The following is a 23,003-nucleotide window of genomic DNA, read 5'->3' as shown; positions in this document are numbered from 1 at the left end:
AAGAAGAAAAGATCAGCAAAGTCAATGGACAGATTTGTTGCTTTTTGGGCTATCATATTAAAAGTTATTTTGATATTGATTTTTACTAATTTACTTACTAATACCTATATTTAGGTACTGACAGAAGGTACTTACCATAGAATGTCAAGTAGCCAAAAATGGCAGTCAAGAAATACATAACAAACATGGCGAAAAAGGAGATATTTGAAACCATCTGCATCTTTTTCTGTGATCGACTAAAAACAAAGATAAAGGAATTTGAAAAATTAAAAACCACATTACTGAATGTAAGCACTGGTGTTAACACTGAAGAATGGAACTTAACTTTCTATCAGGCTGGGGCTGACCTGACCAGCTGAAATTACCCTCAGCAAATATGCCAGTTTATAATAACTTCTTTTACACCAAATGGGTATTGTGTGAGAGAGAGCCATGTAACAAACAATCCCTTGAATGTTCTTCCCCGTTCTTTTGAAAGAATATCGAGTTCTCATCTGAAGAGCAAAGAGTATTTTTTAACATTTGTTTGATACTATCTCTACACTCAGCATGCACAGGAAAAAGGCAGAATAAATTCCAAAGCTGTTCTCTCAGCTCAGAGATCGGGGCAGAGCTACAACTTGACCTCGGTGTTCAGTTGCTAAAGCTGCTATTTAAGTTCCGGTTTTCCCACTCAATAGCCCCAGGGAAGGCTGTATGTTTCCAGAGCAATGAGTGCCTAAGAGCTCACAGCTGGGATAATGAAGGGCTCTCTCTTTCTCTCTTAGGTCAAGTTTACTCTGGGAGTTTGCATGAACCTCTAAGTTTCTTCAACTGCCCAAACAATTAGTCTACAAGACTTGTACTCAACAGTCGACCACCAACAGTCACAACATTTGATTGTGTCATAAAAGGGAGTATGGAAAACGAGAAAAATTGAGAAGTACCCACGTGAGGAAATTACAAACTAAAAGCTGAACTATTAAATTTAAAAGATGCCAAAGACGTATTTAAGCATCCTAAATATAAGGTCATAAAGTAAGCCTGATGAACACATAGATAGGTAGATGTAAATACTGATACTTCAAAGTTTACTCATATATCAATTAAATATGAAAGAGGAAGAATAATGAGTGAATTCAATGCTAAATAACATCATCTTTATTTTTGTTTCAAAATGGAAACAGATAGCTATATTGTATATCTTTCTGAGTTTAAGACTATACCATGATGCCTACTTCAAGAAACAAGAAAAATCTCAAATAAACAATCTAACCTGACATCTAGAGGAACTAGAAAAAGAAGAACAAACAGTCCAAAGGAAGGAAACAAAGATCAGAGTGGAAATAAATGAAATAGAAACTAAAAAGACAATAGAAAAGATCAATGAAACTAAGAGCCGATTCTTTGAAAAGATAAACAACAATGACAAGCCTTTAGCTAGACTCACTAAGAAAAAAAGACAGAAGGCCCTGATAAATAAAATCAGAAAAAAAAGAGGATAAATAACAATGGATACCACAGAAATACAAAGGATTACAAGAGAATATTATGAAAGCTATACACCAACAAATTGGGCAACCTAGAAGAAATGGACAAATGCTTAGAATCACATAACCTTCCAAGACTGAATCATGAAGAAATAGAAAATCTGAATAGACTGATCACTAGTACAGAGATTAAAACAGTAATCAAAAACCTCCCAAAAAACAAAAGTCTCCAGGACCAGAGGGCTTCACTGGTGAATTCTACCAAACATTCAAAGAAGATTTAATACCTATCCTTCTCAAACTCTTCCAAAATTTTGAAGAGGAGGGAATGCCTCCTAACATTTTATGAGGTCAACATCACCGTGATACCAAAACCAGACAAAGACGACACAAAAAAAACTGCTGGCCAATATCTCTGATGAGCATAGATGCAAAAAATCCTCAACAAAATACTAGCAAACTGAATACAACAATACATCAAAAGGACCATACACTGTGATCAAGTGGAATTTATTCCAGGGATGCAAGGATAGGTCAACATTCACAAATCAATCAATGTGACATACCACATTAACAAAATACCCACTTACGATAAAAACTCAATGAAGCAGGTACAGAAGGAACATACCTCAACATAATAAAGGCCATATATGACAAACCCACAGCTAACATCATTCTCAATGATGAAAAACTGGAAGTTATCTCTCTAAAATGAGGAAGAGGACAAGTATGCCCACTCTCACCACGCTTATTCCACCTAGTATCGAAAGTCCTAGCCAGAGCAATTAGGGAAGAAAACGAAATAAAAGGCATCCAAATTGGAAAACTGTCCCTACTTGCAGGTGACATGATTTTATGTATTGAAAACCCTGAAGACTCCACCAAAAAACCATTAGAAATAATAAACAAGTACAGTCAAGTTGCAGGGTACAAAATCAACACACAAAAATCTGCCATGTTTCTGTATGCTAACGATGAGCTAGCAGAAAGAGAAATTAAGAAAACAATCCATTTACAATTGCAACAAAAAGAATAAAATACCTAGGAATAAATCTAACCAAGGAGGTAGCTACAGAGAATAGAGTAGTGGTTACCAGAGGGGAAGGGGTTGGGGGAGGACAAAACGGGTAAAGGGGATCAACTGCATGGTGATGGATGGAAACTAAATTTTTGGTGGTGAGCAGGATGTAATGTATATAGAAGGAGAAATATTAGGTTGTACACATGAAACCTATATAAGTTGTAAACCAGTTACCTCAAAAAAAGACACTATGCCATGATGACTGTTTTTATGTGGAAAGTCTGATAACAATAGGCTAAAAAGAGAACCCATGAGGGAATTTATAAGCAGGGCTTTCGTTTTCTCTAGAACAGCAATCAAAAACAAATCCATACAATCATTGTTATAGTTTGAAATGAACAACAATATTCTTTTGTCCAGTTTGTGGTCTTAACATTAATTTCTTCCTGCCTGATTTAGCAGCCTTTTCCAAGTAAACCAAAAGGCAAATCAGATGCAGTGTATTTAGTGGTTCACAGATGGGTCTGAAGATTATTATTATCCACTTGCAGAATAATCATAAGTAACATAAAGCAACACAAATACTTGAACTCTCTTGAGTAATATAGAATTTGAAAAACCAAATTAACAAAAAAAAGCCCACAGAGTAAGTCACTTTATACATTTATGGCCAAAATATACTGCAGGTTTGTGATTTTTCTTGCTCAAGAATGGCAGAAAGTAAATGTTGAAGCTGGGTGATGAGTCGGGGGGGGTTCATCATATGAGTCCATTTATTTTAAATACCGTACTTGCCTATTAATGAGAGGCCCTAAAATGATTCAGTTTGCAAAAAAATTAAACAAATCTCTTACTCTTTAAGCTCGCTGTAAATTGGCAGGACAGACGGGTGGCAGACAAATGCAAATGCAATTGTTGGTAAAGCGTACACGGTCTATTTGAAAGAAAAAATATAAATGTTACGGAAAGGCATTTTTACCATAAAAATTGTACAGCTCCAGTATTTCTGAGCTGTCTTTTCATCTGACAGCCCTTCAGAATCCCTGGATTATTTGGTTATTAGGAGAGCTTTGGTATCGAAATAGGAGCAGCTTCTCTAAGAGAGCTTATCTAGCTTGAGACATTAGGCACTTGGCAGAGAGGGGTTCTAGAGCTGGGCTCACCCACAGTGTATTTTACAACCTTCAGGCACTGCGTCACCCCGTATTTATGTGGGGCTAGCCGGTTACATAGCACTTTCCTACATTATTTCCCTGAATGCCCACAGCAACCCTGAGGCAGACCAGGGCTGTTCTCCTGACTCCCTCCAAGACAGGCTAGGCAACACGCCCAGAACTTCCACCTCCATTTTACTGCGCTTTGCACTATATAGGGGGCATCCATCAGACTTAAATATGGCATCTAAAAAGAAAGTTACTTTCTAAAAAGAAAATCACTTCACTGCTTTGGCTGTATCCTTGAGAGTTAAAAGACAGCGAGAGGGAGAACGAGCTAAATTAGTTTTCTTAGATAAGGTTTTTTAAAACTCCCAAATTCAATATAGTAACTTCTTATGCAAAAAGAAGTTGGCAGAGAAGGAGGGAAAAGTAACATTTCTCATGCTCTAATTTTGCCCAAGCACTGTACCAGGCACATTCTAACAAAACCCTGTAAGATACAGAATAGAATAGTCATTTTACAAATGGGGTTGATAATTTGCCTGAGGATTCAAATCCAAGCCTGACTGGTTCCATTGTCCATCATTTCCCAATATGTCGTATGAACGTTCCTTTAGTGCCAATTTGTGGTGGTGTCTGTATTTCAACTGTACGTGCTGGGGAAGTCTGAGGTGTTCCCTTCTGTCACCACAAGATAAGAAGCAGTGGGCTAAGGATGTTAGTTATTAATCTGTTTTTAAAGATCTACAAGGAATAACAGAGCTGAGACAATTATCCAGAGAGAGGTTTTCACAGGGAATACTTAAGGCTGTCCTACACATAAACTGGGTAAAAGGGAGAACAAAATATACAATTTGTATATTTCTCCAAGGTCCCTAAATGGATTGTGGCAGTTGGAAGCAGTGATACAGTGTTCTTTTGAGAACAAACACATCAAAGACAGTTTAATCAAAAGAAGTTTGAGAAATACAAATGCCCCTAGTAAAAACGCTCCTTTTTATACTTAAAGGATAAGAAACTTACCTTTGAATTGAAGGTAACATATTTTGGCGTACACATGTCAGCATTTGTTGAATTAGCACTTATTGTTGAATTTAGCTCTGGAACAACGCAGGGAATTTGAAATTTCTTGTATATAACCTAGTATTAAAAAATAAAGGAGAAACAATCAGACTTTGTCAAATAAAGCCAAATAATGCATAATTATTACATAGCATCATACTATGGCAAAACCAAGCCAACCATTTCAATCAGCACTTACCACAATTAGGAAGAAAACCATACAGCTCAAGGAAAATCCACTAGTATAGCCAAGATAGCCTAAAAAAAAAAGTTTAAAGAATTATTATTATTTCATCCATCACCTCTTTCAATGCATTATTTCAAGCATAGTTTGGGGTTCCAATAATATTCATACATGCTAATATTAATACAAGATTATTTGATAGTGCTACCTTACTTGGCAAAAATGGTGACTTTAAATTAAAACATTATAGCATTATGTGTTTTGATTCCAGTTCTTCCTGACACACTAGATAGAGAACACAGATTCCCAGAATCCAGGGGAAAAGAACTTTCCAAATTTGGCCATAGGTCTCTGTTGCTGTACTCGGATGGATTCCTATGGCCAAATCCCATTTACTCCTTGATCCATTCAATAATTCTTGATTATGCACATATTGTGTAAATACTGAATATACACAGAGGAGAGGAAGTGGTTTCCAGCGAGAAACTGAACACCTGAGGATCTCCACCTTGCTCCCCTTAGAATACCTGGGAGATCTCCGAACACCGTAATCTCCACAAAGGCAGAGTTAAGTGGTCTCTGGGGGCTGCACTATTCTCACCCCTGGGGGAGAAGAGCCCTTCTCCACTTGCACTGAAAAGAGCTACATGTATATACACAGAAAAGCTTAAACACAGACTCAGAAACCAGATAATTAAGTAGCTTAAAAAAAATCTACTTATAGGTCTCACAGAACAGCTACAGGGGCTTGGTATTTTTCATACAAAACAAAAAATTATGGTTAGCAATCATTTTGGGAAGAACGTTAAACGTCTGCCTTGAATGAGCCCAGAATTAAAGGAAATGCATTTCAGAGGCTTTGGACTGGACGGCAGTCTGGTTGCATTATTCCACACACGAAATGTCCATAACATCAGGGACCCTGGTCTCCAACGATAGGCGCACACACAAAAATGTCAAAACCAAATGGATAAGACTTAGTGATTATCTACCACTTTTGACTTTTTGCTTCTCTCTCTCCCTTCAATGAAGCAAATAATTGAGACCGGTTAGACTCCTGATAATTTAAGAGTGATTCATAATACTTTGGGGTAAAAATATAAGCAATTTTCTGTCTTGATATCAGATGTGAAATTCTGCTCGTCTAAATAATCAGAGTATGTAAGACCTTGTATGAGCAGAATTCCATTTTCTGGACTTTGTGCTTTTGGACAGAGCACTGTCTGTTGCTGGTCCCAGGACCTCCCTTCTTCCCTCCACGGCTTAGTAGAGGGATTGCTTAGGAAGTCACATACCAACCAGGGTTTTTATCCCGTATTAAAGTCAAGCCTGATTAATACTTGTAATTTATCACTCATTTAATCTTTACCCTACAAGTGAAAGCAGAGGGTAAAGTTGTTCATTTTTATTAGGTTTCTGATTCATCTGGGTATTGTAGAGACTATGAGAAAAGCAAGCTCTTACCTAAGTTCTTCAAGAGACACAGAGGGAGAATTATGCCAAAGGTAACTACCACCACCAGAAGACGGCCATCCACGTACCAGGCTCTGAAAAGCATGTGAACAGTTAGGTCACATTTTCTTAGAAAGTGACTTTTCTTTCCTCACACGTAAAATTTCACAATATTTAAACTTTGTTAACTATTATTAATGTTTACCATTAACTTTTATCATTATTCAGGTTTTATCCAACCACTCTGACCCAACCACTAGTCACTTACTCTCATCTCTCTCCCCATGTAGCAGAAGAAGAGATATTGTTTCCCCCCTCACTCCCACTGGCTAAGCGTGCCATTCCTCTGAATTATTTACATCGTTTCAAAGCTGAATGCACACATCACAGTTCTGTCAGATTACAACTTCTCTTATCAATTATTTAAAGAGAAAGTTCCTTTCTGTTTTGCTTGGCTAATATCGTCGAAAAGCAAGTCACCACAAGTAGCCATTGCTTTCTCCCTAATCCCTTGGATTTGACCTTGAATCCTGATGAAAGAACACTAGGAACTCTGGTTTCTACGATTCTCCCTTGAAAGAAAACAGAGAAACTAAGACTGACAAGAACTGTTAAACAAGAGGTAGTCAAAACACAGGATGTACCAAACGCAGCTGCAACATTTTCCAAGGTTAGCTACATCTTTAATGAGGTTGGCTCATGTCAATTCTGCTCCCCAGATGCTCTGTCCCTTCTTTAAGGAAGAGACTCGGGTCTTAATCTTGCTTGTTCCACTTCTGTGTCAAAAATACTCCATATCTGTTCTACTTCATAGAAACTGGATGTAGATTTCAGGCTCTTGGGAAATTGCAGCACCTAGCGTTTTCAGCATGACCGATGAATCTACCTTTTAAATGCTCAGATTCAAATGGCTCTGCCTGCTTCCTTCATTTATATACCCCCCAGAAACAACAAACCAAGAAAAAACAGCCTAGGGAAAACTCTGTTTCTGCCGTCTTCATAAAACAAAAACGTTGGTTAGCCCACATTTCAGTTAAAAGCATTTTAGTTATCTCACAAACAACGGTCTATAACTTACGAAAATGTCTCTTCCTTTCCCATTAGAAACTTTATGGCAGAGGGTAGTTCGTTTTTTACTATGAAGAGGTAGCTCAGCATTGCTAGAGGAAAACGAGAACATTTTTAGAAAGAGGATACTGAGGCTCACGTTGCACGCTGTATAAAAGGTCACCAGCCTGTTCCTAGACTAACCTTCAATAAGACACAAAGACAGCTGTAGACACTGTCCCAGTATCCTTGGTTGTTAAGTGACTACTGTCCCTGCTGGACTTTCCAAGCGCCATTTTAGCAATGAGAATGGTACTGCTTGAATTATGTTAAAATTCACGTGGCCACCCAACCAGCAGGATTAGAAAGAAATAATCGTGTTCACAACTTTAATGTATAGAAAAACACGATCTTTTTACCTCCAGTGTTCTGTAGGGAGGTGGCTCCGAAGATGACAAGTTTCCCTGTGGTGCCAAAGACCTGTTCTCCCAGCTTTTCATAAACCATGCAGCCTGTTTAAAAACCACAGTTGAGAACAGAAGAAATGACAGAGTTCCCTACGTTCAAAATAGCCAAGATTTCATCATTCTATTGACGATTCCCCAAGTTATTGAGTCTTTATCAAGAATCACACAAATAGCCTTCTTGGCATTGCAAGGGTTAAGGCATTCTCATTACAAAACCACCCCTTGACATTTTTAAATGTCAGACATGACCACCACTTTTTCTTTTTCAGGTTGGCTACAAAAGCACTGCAAATAAACGATGAGGTCATAAGCCTTATTTTTTTTACTGTCTCAAAAATCTCCCTACTTTACTGGCGGGGGGGGGGGAGTTCCCACTCTGATCTTATTCTCAGGTCTGGTGTGTATCATTAAAATAAAAATTTGATTTAAAAATAAAAATCCTGATGCTTGGGAAGAAAAGTTCCTTTTGAATGAATTACCTGAACTGATTAGGCTAACAAGGAATTATCTTAGTAATATTCCAACAATGCCTCATGGGTCCTAAATATAGTAACAAGCTTAGAAACATGTAATAACCACGACATCAGAATTCTGACCTTTGATAAAATTTAGTTCAGAGATTTGCAGCTCACAAAAGAGGGAAGCAGGTAACTCTGTCAAGAGAATAATTTGGCCATAGCAAAATTCTACAGTGTTCAGCCGGCTCATGTCAATAAATACTAAAATGTTAAGCCATTCATTTAAGAAAATGGGTTTATATTTCTTTGTAACAGTTCAGCTCACGTTTTTCAAAAGGTTCACAGGAAGCAATATGGGTCAGACTATAATTAAACTTTTGTTTATTCTCTCATAAGACTGGTGTTTAAACTAGACAATGGTTAGATCTGCAGTTTATTACAAAATGTTCCAGTTAAATGGAGTCATCTACATACAATAATAGTCGGCCAATGTGGTTTTAGCTAAAGTAAAAGTCAAAGTATTACAAACGTAATCCAGTGTCCCAGGAACAGAGAATAAACACTTCAGGTATTACACTGCCCAGAGAACCTGAAGTCTTTTCACAGCACACTCACTCCCACATTGCATTGGGAATCACATTTTCTCCTTGGAATATGCACGAAAGAGAATGAAAGCTCTGTTTACTTTTGAAACCTTGGAGGCTATAATATAAAAACATGGGATCTGATTTTATAAAGACCTAAGGAAAAAGCCGAGGCCTTTAAAATGAAGTCATCTTAAACTAGAAAACCAGGTATAATTGAGGGTTCTCTTTAAATGGCAACGTTATTTGCTCATTGTTCGTAACAAGTTAACTTATATGTCGCTCTATCTATTTCTCTAGGTAAATTCCTCTATAGGTCTTCCAGTGACCACAGGTCAAAGTACTGTTTTTCTTTAATAATCAAGTTGCTGAAGAGGGAGAGTATCATTTGTTCACAATATCACCATGAGAATCAACTACCCTGGCTTTACAAAACTCCACGTGCTATCAGCTTACCTGTTTCCTTTGAACAGATCAACAGAAGGTTGATTGAATATATAGACAGCAGTGTTACTGAAGTCAAAAGTACCCTAAAGCAAAGAAAATAAGTCTTGTGATAACTATAAAGAACACAGACTCTGACCTTACGTTGCACTGGGTTGGCCAAAAAGTTCGTTCAGGTTTTGTGTTAACACGTTACGGAAAAACCCAAATAAACTTTTTGCCCAAACCAACAGAAAGGCCAAGGCTGATTTATATGTTATACGGTTAACACTATTCATTGACAGGATCCAGATACTGGAACCTATTAGTCACACCCTCCTTAACATCCTCAATAAAAACGTTCTACCAAGTAAAGAACTGCTCATTAGGATGTAACTCCAAGAATTCAAATGCTTTACATAATCCTAAGTGTAAACAGAAATAGCTCTCTGGGATCATTTCAGTTGAGGTGACTTTAAAACAACATTGTGAAAGAAAGCTTTTGTGGTCTATGGTACACTTGCTGTGACACCCCCGTGAGGAAGTGTGAGAAAGGGGGGAGAGGGTGGGAGTGGGGTGAGTGGGGATGTTGAGGGAAAGGCGTGCAGTGACCCTTAGGTCCAGGACCATGTGACTGTGGGCACCTTGCTTGATGTCTCCCATCCCTCGTCTATAACAGAAGGCCAAACAGTGTCTAGGTTCTTTCCACCTAATTACTCTATGGCTATCTTTGAATCTATACATTAGACCACTGAGATAATTCACTTTTTTCTGCACCTGGTTCCTCTTAAAATAATAATAAGTTTCCCTCTCTTAACGGATGGGAAAAGTTGGACAATCAAGCGGAATGAAAAGACTTTGTTGAACGACGAACTCCTGTTTTTGTTTTAGTACATCTGGCTCATTATCAAACCTTCCTCGAGAAAAAGCACAGTTAAAATGATGTGGGAGATGGCATAGATTATTTCTGAATCATTTGGTTAAAACAGACCTAAGAATTGCAAATAAAGCTTATTTATTTAAAGAACTAAATTCCAGTCCCCTAGATGAGACCGCTCACTTCCTGATGTAGGGAAATATGTCCCAGGAACAATGCATTACTGCAATTGATTCCATGTTTGAGTAATTAAGGCAATTATTTTTCTAGCAAGTACTGCTGAGCGGTGCTTGGCGCCTTGTGCAGTCCTCTCTGCGTGGGCCTCTTCCCAGCCCTTCCCCCCCTCCGCACACCTGCTGAGCCATCGCTCAGATGTCACCTCCTCAGGTACCTTCCCTTGCCCCAGGCAGAAACACTGCTTCTTAGCTTTCTCTTGTCTCTCGGCATTTTGTTTCTCCTCTGTTTCAACCATGGGTAAATAAACGGGGGAGTACAGACAGCCAAGGGCAGAGCAGACAGACCGCCAGAGACTGGCCAGAAACCATAAGAGTGACAGGGCTCGGCAGAGGTAAAACAAACACTGGGAGAAAGAATGGAAAATCTAACTCTTCAGGTGAAGGTCCAACTGACCAGCTAATAAAGGGGAATTTAGGTTAAGATATGATTGTAAGGAAGTACATTCGGACATATATTGACTCAGATCCCTGAGTAAGAGGGCGAATAAGAGGGTAAGTCCCTTATTACCTATTCTGGTTAAGGGACACGAAAAACTGAGAGCCAGCATTTACTAAGCAATCCAGCAGTTTTGAGATCTGTAATGGAACATGATTTGCTATGCTCTGCCAGAGAGTAAGAGACAGGACACATCTGTGGTATGATTTTTCCTTCATCTTATAATATTTATGTTAAGGAAGCAAGCCTTGAGTTTCACTCAGAGTTCACTCATGTTGATACTGAACCCTAAGTGGCAACTTCCACATGTGCCTGTGACAGGCCACAGGGGATTTCTGTGGCACAGAAGATCCTGGGCTACCAACTGGGGATGGAATGGATGCCATTTGAGGATTAGCCATGGGCTCTTCTGAAGTGACCCTGTCCTCTGTTGAACTGACTCTCCTGGGACTGACCTGGGGAGGAGAGGACATATCACCACTGGGCCCCAGGCTAATGAGTGAAGAGTACGACCTTTCGAAATATGTACGTTGTAGGAGGGATAATTACTAACATCTACCTAATGGGTAACCAAAGGCCCTCAGCCAGGGAGAAGTGGGTCCTCAGTAGCAAAAGAAACATTCTACGGAAACATCTGTTCCCCCAGCTAGTAGCCCTGAGACCACATGTTCTTGCACGTAGCGGCTCTGAGCCATTCTTTTGGGTGGGCTTCTCTGTAGATGATACTCAGCTGGCCTGTGGCCCTTGGCAAAAGAGAAAGGATTTCTTCATAAACTCGTCTCACCTCTTTTTCTTTCCCAAGTGGGAGAAAAGTGTTGATCAGGGAAGATTTCAGCAGGGAGCTCACCCATCTCCTTCCCCACACTTAACAACAGCAGAATGAGATCCTTCCACAGAGATGACAACAAGCCCCTTGCTCCCACGTCTGAAAGACATCACGCCGCACCCCCGGCCAAACGACCCATAGTAAGTCCGACAGCCAATCCCTGAAGACCCTTTTCTCCATCCCTCCCAACATATAGACCTTCCCTTCCAAGACTGAAAACTAATATAAAGCAAAAACCTTTTTCTATCAGGTCACTAAAAGGCAACTTCTGTATGTAAAATTCTATGACTGCTTTAGCCTATAACAGAATCTAGCATTAATGGAATTAAAATTTAGAAAAGTATATCTCCCTATTTAGATTCTTAGAAAGAAGCAATAAAATATCGGATTGGTTATCACAGATCCTAGAATAGTTTAAGAGGATCCAGTTGGAGCTGACATCTAAAAGAAAGAGCAGGGAGAATGACTCGTGAGACTAAGGACTTATTTGAACATTTCTTCTATTCTGAGCATGATTGTGCCCCTATTTACCCAAGTAAATATTTGTACATATAGTTTGGTTTCCTGGAGGAGAAACATAAGCTGGTATTCCTATGCTAAGAGGAACAGAAGTGATTCATTTTTTTCATTTCATCTGGGTATCACGTAAGCTTTCACACTGCTAACCACTGACCAAAAGTTTTCATATGGTTGGGGCAAAAGCTGCTCGCTGAAAAAGGCATGTTTCAACGGGAACCAAACCTCAACAACAGGCAACCGAGTTGTCAAGGTATTAATAGTTCAGACTGATGTTCAGCCTTGAAGAGAAGGGGACATAGAACATATGACTGAACATGGGCCCTGGGGAAGCAGTGGCGGGAGAGTTAGTCTTGCAAAGAATGTGTTCAGGGATTTTGAGAACCCTCATGTGTCAGCGATACTTTGAAAAACGTGGTGCAGGGACATTCCAGTAGATTTTGTGTCCCCTGAGAAGAAAGAGGCTGGTTAGGAAACAGAATTCTAGACTCCTGGACTGGGGAGAGACCTTCAGAGACTACCCTGGCCAGCTTTTCAGGCAGGATGGGAAACCTCTGTGCTCTGTGCCAACACACAGGCATCCAGGTCTGCAAAGTCTTCTGTCAGGGGACACATATGCAACCCATCCTGCTTCTGAAAAGTGCTGTGCACTGGAACTGAGGCTGAGCTGAAACTACTGCTGCTACGTTTATTTTTGGGTCCTTATTTGACCCTCTGGACCTACTTGAATCTACTTGAAATCTAACCCCTCTTCCACCTAAAGGTCCATCTGACGGTGCTCATTTTAAGGTGGTGCTCTTTAACTTAAACTTCTCCAGTACTTTCAGCTGTTCATCCTGTGATGGCGTGTTCAGCTGTTTAAAGCTCAGTCGTGGTCCAGTTTCTCAACCATCCTTTTTAACGGCTGGGTGCCAAGAAAAGCACGATGCTCTCACATTAGTTTTTTTTTTTTTAATATTTATTTATTTATTTTTGGCTGTGTTGGGTCTTCGTTTCTGTGCAAGGGCTTTCTCTAGTTGTGGCAAGCGGGGGCCACTCTTCATCGCGGTGCGCGGGTCTCTCACTATTGCGGCGTTTCTTGCTGCGGAGCACAGGCTCCAGACGTGCAGGCTCAGTAGTTGTGGCTCACGGGCCTAGTTGCTCCGTAGCATGTGGGATCTTCCCAGACCAGGGCTCGAACCCGTGTCCCCTGCATTGGCAGGCAGATTCTCAACCACTGCGCCACCAGGGAAGCCCCCCCTCACATTAGTTTTGATCCAGACAGTGCAAAGCACAGTAAGATTATTAACTTGAGTTGGGCATCCTGCTTTTTTTTTTTTATTCTTTTTATTAGTAATGTTGAGCATCTTTTCATGTGCCTCTTGGCCATCTGTATGCCTTTTTTGCTTTAATTTTTTTATACAGCAGGTTAGTTATCTATTAGTTATTAGTTTTCTACTTTATACATATTAGTGTATATATGTCAATCCCAATCTCCCAATTCATTCCACCCTACCCCCCTACCCCTGCTTTCCCCACTTGCTGTGCATGTTTGTTCTCTACATCTGTGTCTCTACTTCTGCCTTGCAAACTGGTTCATCTGTAGCATTTTTCTAGATTCCACATATATGCGTTAATATACGATATTTTTCTCTTTCTGACTTATTTCACTCTGTATGACAGCCTCTATGTCCATCCATGTCTCTACAAATGACCCAATTTCGTTCCTTTTTATGGCTGAGTAATATTCCATTGTATATATGTACCATATCTTCTTTATCCATTAGTCTGTTGATGGGCATTTAGGTTGCTTCCGTGACCTGGCTACTGTAAACAGTGTTGCAATGAACACGGGGGTGCATGTGTCTTTTTTTTTTTAGTTTTTATTTATTTATTTTTGGCTGTGTTGGGTCTTTGTTTCTGTGCGAGGGCTTCCTCTAGTTGCGGTGAGCGGGGGCCACTCTTCATTGCGGCGCGTGGGCCTCTCACTGTCGCGGCCTCTCTTGTTGCAGAGCACAAGCTCCAGACGCGCAGGCTCAGTAGTTGTGGCACACAGGCTTAGTTGCTCCACGGCATGTGGGATCTTCCCAGACCAGGGCTTGAACCCGTGTCCCCTGCATTGGCAGGCAGATTCTCAACCACTGCACCACCAGGGAAGCCCGCATGTGTCTTTTGGAATTACGGTTTTCTCTGGGTATATGCCCAGTAGTCATCCTGCTTCTTTTAAGGCAAACTATTTTGGTTTTCATTTTTATGGAAGCAAGTCACACTTTTCATTCTTGTTGAGCTTCTGGGGGAACTGCTGTTAGGTCAGTCTTCCTGGTTCCATCCTGTGTACTTCTTTTTTTTTTTTTAAGCCAAGTATAAGGCTCTGCACTTATTTTCATTACCATTTATCTTTCCAGTCTTGTGATATTTTTTAAATTGTTGATCCTTTTTACTTATGTATCAACTACCTCATCCAGCTTCCTATCTTGAGTCTGCCTTCATCCAAGTCACTGGTTCTTTTTGAATGGAACAAGACCATCTGGAAAATGGCCCACTGTCCAGCCAACTGCTCCGGTTAGACACCTGGAGGTCATCCCTGACTTCTCATCTACTCACTCATCACTCATCTCTAATTCACTGGCAAGTGTCCTATCATTTCTGCCTCTAAAATATATCCCAAATCCATACGCTTCTTTTTTTTCCATCTCCACAGCCACTACTCTAATCCAAGCCACTGTCATCTTTAATTTCTGGGCAACTGTGATAACCTGTTTCCCTTTTCTTGACCCCTCTCATCCATCCTCCATCCAGCAGCCAGAGGTATCTTATTGTTCTATTACTTTATTATGTTTCTTCACCACTAGACTGTAGGACAGGCCACGATGGTTTAATTCACAGTCATGGCCTGTCCTACTTACCTGTTTACTTCCAATACCAAACACAGCACATAGCTGACTCTTAGCTAAGTATAAGTGAATTTACAAAGATTAGAATCTCATTTGTAAGCCACGTGAGACTGCCAAATATCTTGCTAAAATCAAGGTACACTCTGCTTAAGCCAGTTTGGTGACCTACCAGTTCACTCTTTTTTTTTTTCCTGAAAAAGAATTTATTTGTATTTTTATTTTTCTTGAATTTTTAAATTTAATTTAATTAATTTATTTATACAGCAGGTTCTTATTATACCAGTTCACTCTTATCTCAAGACATGAAGTCAGGTTAGTAAGACTATTTAGGAAAACATTATTTGCCCCCAGGGAGCAGTATTTTCTGCAGTAATTTCATGTAAATAAGCTATTTAATAATCTGCTCTAGAATAATGCTTGGGATATACTTCTTACTACTTTTGAAAGCTGGGATGAAATTTGCCCATTTCCAGTCCTCTGGCAATACTCCATGATTTTTTTTTTAAATTCATATGCTTTTTTAAAAAAATTGTTTATTTACTTTTGGCTGCGTTTGGGTCTTCATTGCCGCGCGCGGGCTTTCTCTAGTTGCCGTGAGTGGAGGCTCCTCTTCGTTGCGGTGCACGGGCTCCTCATTGCAGTGGCTTCTCCTGTCGTGGAGCATGTGCTCTAGGTGCAAGGGCTTCAGTAGTTGTGGCTCACAGGCTCTAGAGTGCAGGCTCAGTAGTTGTGGCCCACGGGCTTAGCTGCTCTGCGGCATGTGGGATCTTCCCGGACCAGGGCTCGAACCTGTGTCCCCTGCATTGGCAGGCAGATTGTAAACCACTGTGCCACCAGGGAAGTCCCTCCGTGATTTCTTAAATATTCCTAGATATTTTTACTCTATTTGCTGCAAGAAAATTTTGACTCACACATAAAAACAATGAACATCTAAACATCTTAAAAACATTTATCTGTCATTGTTTTGAATCCTATTGATAGGACTATGATTCTTGTTCTTCTATAATTTACCCAAAGATTATATGGATAATGTTATAAAAAATTTCATTTTTTGAAGTATTTTATGCTAATGAAATGGAAAGCTGTGACAATAAATGGAACCAACACACTTAAGGTGATTGAAATGTTCTATACCATGGTTGTGGTGGTGATTCCACAACTCTATTTGGGTAAACTCATCAAATCCTATCCTTTAAATTGGGAAATTTTATAAATTATGTCTCAAAAAAAAAAAAAAAGAAAAAAGAAAAAAACCCAACCTCACAGCACTGTATGGGAGATGAGACTATCTTTTAACAGCCAGCTATATAACGAGAAATCATACGACATCCTTCAACCGAGCGTCAGAGCCCTTGAAAGAGGTGAAGATGAAGCAGCCGTCACCGCTGCGGATCCAGAAATAGCTCAGATGGGGGTGTTCAAGGCTGCCACGCAGGTGAGGGCTTTCAACTCTTCCAGGACCCACTCCTCTCAAAAAAGAGAGAGCCCTTACCAACCCTCCCAGCATGACTCTCCCCGTCCTCTCCTTTGCCAGAGTTTAAAGCAGCTATTCTCAAATTTCAATGTGTATATACGTATCTCCTTAGGATCTTGTTAAAATGAAGATTCTCATCCCGTAGGTCTGGGATGGGACCTGAGGTTCTGTATTCCTCCCAAGCTCGCAGGTAGTACTGATGCTGCTGGTACATGGACGGCACCTGGAGCAGGCAGGATGTGAAGCTGCCAGCTCTGGTCCCCTGGCGTATCCATCTCAGTGTTTCTGTTTCTCACAGCCTCCGAACCAGCGCCACCACATCGCCCGCCAGCCGCCTGCAGGTATTCAGCGTGAATACCTGCGACATGGATCCCACCGCTGTCCAGGTGAGACTGCACAGAAGGGAAGCATTTACAGCTGAACCATTACCATTCCTGTGAGTCCCTGACCGGCTCTCAGTGTGAGAGCGAGTCCTGTCTGCTTCCTAAGGGTAGTAGAGCATTACTTACCTCACCAGGATATATATTTTTAAATTATTTTCAACTCCACACCCTTCCCCACACCGCCATATCTTTCCTTCCAAAAGGGACCAAAGGCTCACCACACTATATAATCCTTCATCTTCTAAACCTGGTTGAAAGTATAAAAGTTTTTTTTTTTAATAATGTCCAGAGATGCTTGTTTTATTTCTTACCAGGTGATTGCATTTCAGGCTGGTGACATCAAGTAACAGTCTAATTATCAACTAATTTTGTACCTCTGAACTACAAATCAACAATACAGCTCAGCAAGGAGCAATGGGGTCAACGTCTAACTGGGAGGGGCTGGGTTTTCCAAATAAATGGTCTTGGTTGACAGGGTGCCGTGAGTGGAGCCAAGGGCAAGGCCTGAGATCGTTTGGGAGACCCTGACACCTGGTTGAGATAGGCTGAAACCCTGTGAATCCCTAGGCCAAGCCCTCCATCCCAAATCCTAAGAGCACAGCTGTAATCTTCCTTTTCGTCGTCATTTCAGCCCAAACAAGGAGCTGAGCTGGGCCTAGCAAAGTGTATCTGGGGCCTACTTTTAGCTGATCTGTCCTCCACCTGCACTCCCAACCTTAGGGCACAGCTCTTTCTGCAGGTTCTTAGGAAAAAGCTAGGCTTCTGGTAATTTCTTGTCTCTTTTTAGTTCTGCTTTGAGAAGAAAATGGAACATCGGTAACCAAGGGTGGGCGCAGGCATCTCAGCAGAGCTCCAGTGGCCCCGGAGCCCACAGCAGGGGTGAGTCAGGTCTACGCTGGTGAGGCATGCTCCTCTAGGAACACAGGACCACTGCATCCTCCTGGGAGAAGGTCCAAGGGGAAGAATTCATTAATAACATTCCAAGCTAGTAGGGGCTGTTCATCTGAGAAGGCAGAAACTGGGAGAGGGTCAAGATCAAAGAAGAGGGCTTCCCTGGTGGCACAGTGGTTAAGAATCCGCCTGCCAATGCAGGGGGCACGGGTTCGAGCCCTGGTCCGGGAAGATCCCACATGCCGCGGAGCAACTAAGCCTGTGCGCCACAACTACTGAGCCTGCGCTCTAGAGCCTGCGAGCCACAACTACTGAGCCCACGTGCCACAACTACTGAAGCCCGCGCACCTAGAGCCCGTGTTCCGAATCAAGAGAAGCCACCGCAATGAGAAGCCTGTGCACCGCAACGAAGAGTAGCCCCCACTCACCGCAACTAGAGAAAGCCCACAGCAGCAACAAAGACCCAACTCAGCCATAAATAAATTAATTAATTAAAAAAAAAAGATTAAAGAAGAAAGAGCTAGAAGGGAGGGATGAGCAACTCTCTCTTATCACATGGGAGGCACTCCATCCAAGTAAGCAATTACTACGTGAATCATTACCGTAGTTCCTCTTCTTTTTCTCACCAGAAAATTACACAAGCTTCCTTTGAGTTCTGGAGATCCCCTGCCCAAGAACCGACTGACAAGCTGGTGTTTTTCTCTGAGACCAAGACAGACCAAGTCATTTAGGAAAGGCTGGTCTCAGCAGCATCTCTACACCGAGGCTTCACGTGGCCACAGCTCCCACTGCGCTCAGCCTGCGCTCACGGGTGTCTCTGAGACATAGCGCTCTGCAGATGCGTGCTGGCACTCGAGGCAGGGCCAGAGCACCCATGCTCCGCCCCTTGGTGCCCGCAAAATCCTTCTTGAATTGAAAAGCATCCTAACGTTCTAATGCTATTTAATCATGCAAGTACCTTTGTTTCTATATTCTTTGATATCCTCAGTGCCTGGGAGAGTGTCTGGCACATAAAATGTACCAATAAATATTTGATGAATGAATGAATTATTTGATTAAAAAATATAAAACTTTTACCATCCTCATGATTAGAAGAGCCCACATAAAAACTACCTTGCTGGAGGAAAAGTGGTCTTTGTTGATCGTTCTGCTTTTATCTAACATCATCTCCCACCAAACCACAGCCCCTCACTCCCAAACTCACAGACATAGATGCTGATCATCTGCAAGGAAATGTAAAACCCCAGGACAAGGCAATTGGACAAATGGTAGGAAACATTCTGTTTTCCAGCCAATCATCTTTCTCCAGTCCTTCCCCGGGGTGCGGGTCTCTCCCAAGCTCTCTTCTACCTCCTCCCTTTCTTCCACATTTCCAGGCTGTCTCTGCCCTCCTGCACTTTTCTCCCCACTTTCTCATTCACCTCTTATCTCCACTCACCCTCCTGCTCTTCCATTGCACCCCTATTCTTCCTATGAGAAATATCTCTATGAAGCGAATAAAGATTTAAAAACACTGCTGAAGAGAGTGCCGGCGGGGGATGAAGGAAGGGCTGGAGAGCTCACTGAGGATGAAGTTAAAGTGTCACCCATCTGTATGATGAGAGAGCGCAGATTCAGGGCTTTTCCGGGCTCGTGTGACAGAGCACCAGTAGAGGAAGGGAATTTCAGGTGTGGGGAAGACCTGAAGGGGTTTAAGGGAAGGACCGTGGCATCTAAGCTGGACAGGGGAGGAAGCACAGAGGTCCTCAGTGACATTTAAGGCCAGGCACAGTGGGAATATCCAAGGGGGAGCCCTTGGAGGGAAGTAGAGGAGACTGCAGTCAGAAGCGGGGTGTTTGGAGGGTACGTGCAGGTAGGTGGTGCAGAATTGTTCCTGGGGGTGCCAGTGGGAGAGGCTTACGTGGAGAGGAAAGGGCACACAGAGAAGGTTCATTTAACAAGAGCTTAGATGGAAGAAGACGCGCCTGAACATTAGGAGAGGGGGACAAGCTGTTCTGAGACTCTAATTCATGGGGGAAATTATAAATATTTTGACAAATTCAAAATTATCTTTTATATACAAATGTACTCCTAGAGCTTTCATTTACTTCAATGAGAATTCAGTATAATTAATAAAACACTTTATTGATCACCACTAATAATAAATTTAAGCGTATTCACTATGTTGGGCCCACACTAAGCACTTTTTACAATATTTTACTTATGAGTAGTACTATTACTACCTACCTTACAGATAAGGAAACTGAAGTTCAGAGAGGTTGAGTATTTTGTCCAAGGTCACAAAGTGGGCATCAGAGCCCTCAAACCCTGGTAGTCTGACTCGAGTCCTTACCCACCATGCTCTATTGTCTGCCAAAGTCAAATGTCCACGGAAGAATGCCAGTGTAAAAAGCAAGACCCAAGGGCTTCCCTGGTGGCGCAGTGGTTGAGAATCTGCGACACGGGTTCGAGCCCTGGTCTGGGAAGATCCCACATGCCACGGAGCAGCTGGGCCCGTGAGCCACAATTGCTGAGCCTGCGCGTCTGGAGCCTGTGCCCCGCGACGGGAGAGGCCGCGATAGAGAGAGGCCCGCGCACCGCGATGAAGAGCGGTCCCCGCACCGCGATGAAGAGTGGCCCCCGCTTGCCGCAACTGGAGAAAGCCCTCGCACGAACCGAAGACCCAACACAGCCAAAAATAAATAAATAAAAAAAAAAAAAAAAAAAAAAAGCAAGACCCAAGCAGAAGACAAAAAACTTAGAGTCAAATATATCAAAATGTTAACAGAGCCTGTTTTAACAGTAAGACTTTGGGTGATTTCTTTATACTTTATTTTATGCATTTTCAAAACGGTCTTTAATGATTATCTTACTTTTACAGTAACACTATTAAAATGAAAAATAAAGGAACCTTTCAAATGAAAAGTATTATTATTCCAAACCCTTTTTGGCGTGTGTGCGTTTATTTAAGCCCCAAGCTCATCAATATAGTCCCTATTTCATTTAAGGAGCTCAAGAAATGCTTATGGAAAGGAGCAGAAACATCTAATTATTCAGACCCAAAGCGGACTTCTTAGTCACTACACCCTAATTAAATTTCAACATTCTGAGGGTCAGAGGACCAGCACACTAGGATCTAGTAGCATGTGATTATTTGTAATATTTACAAATTGAACTAGAGAATGAAAGGGATGGTTTTTAAAGGCTGGGCAGGGAACAGGTGAGGATCAATTATTTGTATACAATTCCATTTCTTTCCTTGTAGGCAAATCGAACTTCTGTGCTGCAAAGTTTCTCTTGAACTAGCCTCACTATTGATTAGATATTTTGTTTTGTCTGAGGAAAGGAATACGCATCGCTGGTGACCAAACCAAATAATATCTAATATAATCCTAAAGAGAAAGAAGTGTTTAAAAGAGATTTGCGGAGAGAAATCGAATTTATCAGTTTAGTTGATGCTTTGAGAAGTTAAGAAAGATAGGAGGAGGGCTGAGTTTAAACGAGGAAGTTGTACCAGCAGGAAAGAAAGCCAGATGCCACCACCACTTCCTGTTTTTGCCTACAGCCCTTGGTAGAAGGCTGTGGGTTTTGTGGGCACTCCATTTATAACTCTAGACATGGCTTCCTTCCTCTTCTTCCATTCTACAAGGATCACTGGTTTCCCTTCTCCTCAAACCTAGATCCTTACCTTTCAAAACGATGCCCCCTTTATCACACTCTAAAGATGTGACTCCTGAGTGACAAGAGTTCCATATAACCATTAGGTAAAGGAACATGCTGTACTTGGTGGGCATTTTGGACTTCCATTCCAGTAGGAATGATGGATTACGGGCTCCATTCACACTTTCCAACTCTGTTTCCATGGTAACAACGCACATTTAAGGAGAGATGGGAGAGTTAAGAGGAATGCACCTTTGTTGCCCTCCCTTCCCCCATCCCACCCCCAACTGGTGTCATCCTGGGCAAGTTACTCAGCCTCTGTGAATCATAGCTTCTTTATCCGTAAAATGGGGATGATAAATAGGGTTGTTATAAAGATTCCATGAAACAATGTATACTTTATAACTACCTTCTTTTTTTTAACCCTTTAAAAAAGTAAAAGCCATACAAACAGAGGCTGCAAGTGGCGTTGGTTTTTGGGCTATAGTCTGCCGACCCTGATACAGATGTAGATCATTAATACCATGTGCCTGATGAAAGGTGAAGCGTGTGGCCATAGAACAAAGCAAGACTAACTGGCCGGGCTTCCCTGGTGGCGCAGTGGTTGAGAATCCGCCTGCCAATGCAGGGGACACGGGTTCGAGCCCTGGTCTGGGAAGATCCCACATGCCGCAGAGCAACTGGGCCCGTGAGCCACAACTACTGAGCCTGCGCGTCTGGAGCCTGTGCTCCGCAACAAGAGAGGCCGCGACAGTGAGAGGCCCGCACACCGCGATGAAGAGTGGCCCCCGCTCGCCACAACTAGAGAAAGCCCTCGCACAGAAACGAAGACCCAACACAGCCAAAAATAAATAAATAATTAAATAATTTTAAAAAAACCAAAAAAACAACAACAACCAAAAAAAAACTAATTGGCCCACATCAGGGCAGTTTTCTAATCTACTAAACCAACTACCACTCTATGAGTAAGAAAAGTTCGAGCTACTCTTGAAAATCCAAATTTCTGGACTATTTGGATCTACTGTGCAGATACACATCTGTCCTACTGTAACCCAGAAGAGTAAATGTTAAAGGCATTCTACACATCACGGCCGTGAACAGTACTGTTAAAACCTTAGACAGTTTAGTTAAGTTGCCTCTTGCAGACTAAGAAAAACACGGGGCTCCAAAATGGGGGCCACGCTGCTGTCCTTGGGTAGTACCGGGGCACCCGATGCAACACAGCACAGGCAGGACTGAGTGAGCTCAGTGTACACGCTCTTGCACATTCGTACACACACACACACACCACACTCCTACGTCTCTGGGGCCAAGAGAATCGATTTCTTGGAACCCCCTTATCAGACACATATCAGATGACTCATCAACTAAGCATAACTGCTCAACTTTTAAAAACAGTGGGTGGGACCCATCGCCTACACTTGCCAACTCTGTTTACAAAACAGGCACTCATTTTTTAGCACAACACCCCTTCCCCCTTTCCTATTTGCCCATTTCTGAAAAGTTCTTCATCCAGTGAATTTCAATA

General features: G+C 41.7%; 1 protein-coding gene across 1 annotated transcript in view; it reads right to left on the bottom strand.

The window, feature by feature from the left end:
* The window catches only part of SLC38A1 (solute carrier family 38 member 1), a 64,420-nt gene that overhangs the window by 5,356 nt on the left and 36,061 nt on the right, over positions 1-23,003 (bottom strand). Inside the window, exons 6-13 of the mRNA XM_007179229.3 lie at positions 9,358-9,431; positions 7,812-7,904; positions 7,424-7,505; positions 6,358-6,440; positions 4,909-4,967; positions 4,671-4,787; positions 3,345-3,424; positions 136-236 (exon numbers count right to left, since the gene is read on the bottom strand). Of these exons, the coding sequence (XP_007179291.2) occupies positions 136-236; positions 3,345-3,424; positions 4,671-4,787; positions 4,909-4,967; positions 6,358-6,440; positions 7,424-7,505; positions 7,812-7,904; positions 9,358-9,431 (689 nt within the window). The remainder of the gene's footprint in view (positions 1-135; positions 237-3,344; positions 3,425-4,670; positions 4,788-4,908; positions 4,968-6,357; positions 6,441-7,423; positions 7,506-7,811; positions 7,905-9,357; positions 9,432-23,003) is intronic.

The sequence above is a fragment of the Balaenoptera acutorostrata genome, chromosome 11, assembly GCF_949987535.1.
Source record: "Balaenoptera acutorostrata chromosome 11, mBalAcu1.1, whole genome shotgun sequence".
In the NCBI taxonomy this organism is placed as follows: domain Eukaryota; kingdom Metazoa; phylum Chordata; class Mammalia; order Artiodactyla; family Balaenopteridae; genus Balaenoptera; species Balaenoptera acutorostrata.
Note: the sequence above shows the minus strand (reverse complement) of the source record. Positions and strands in the feature narration are given on the sequence as shown.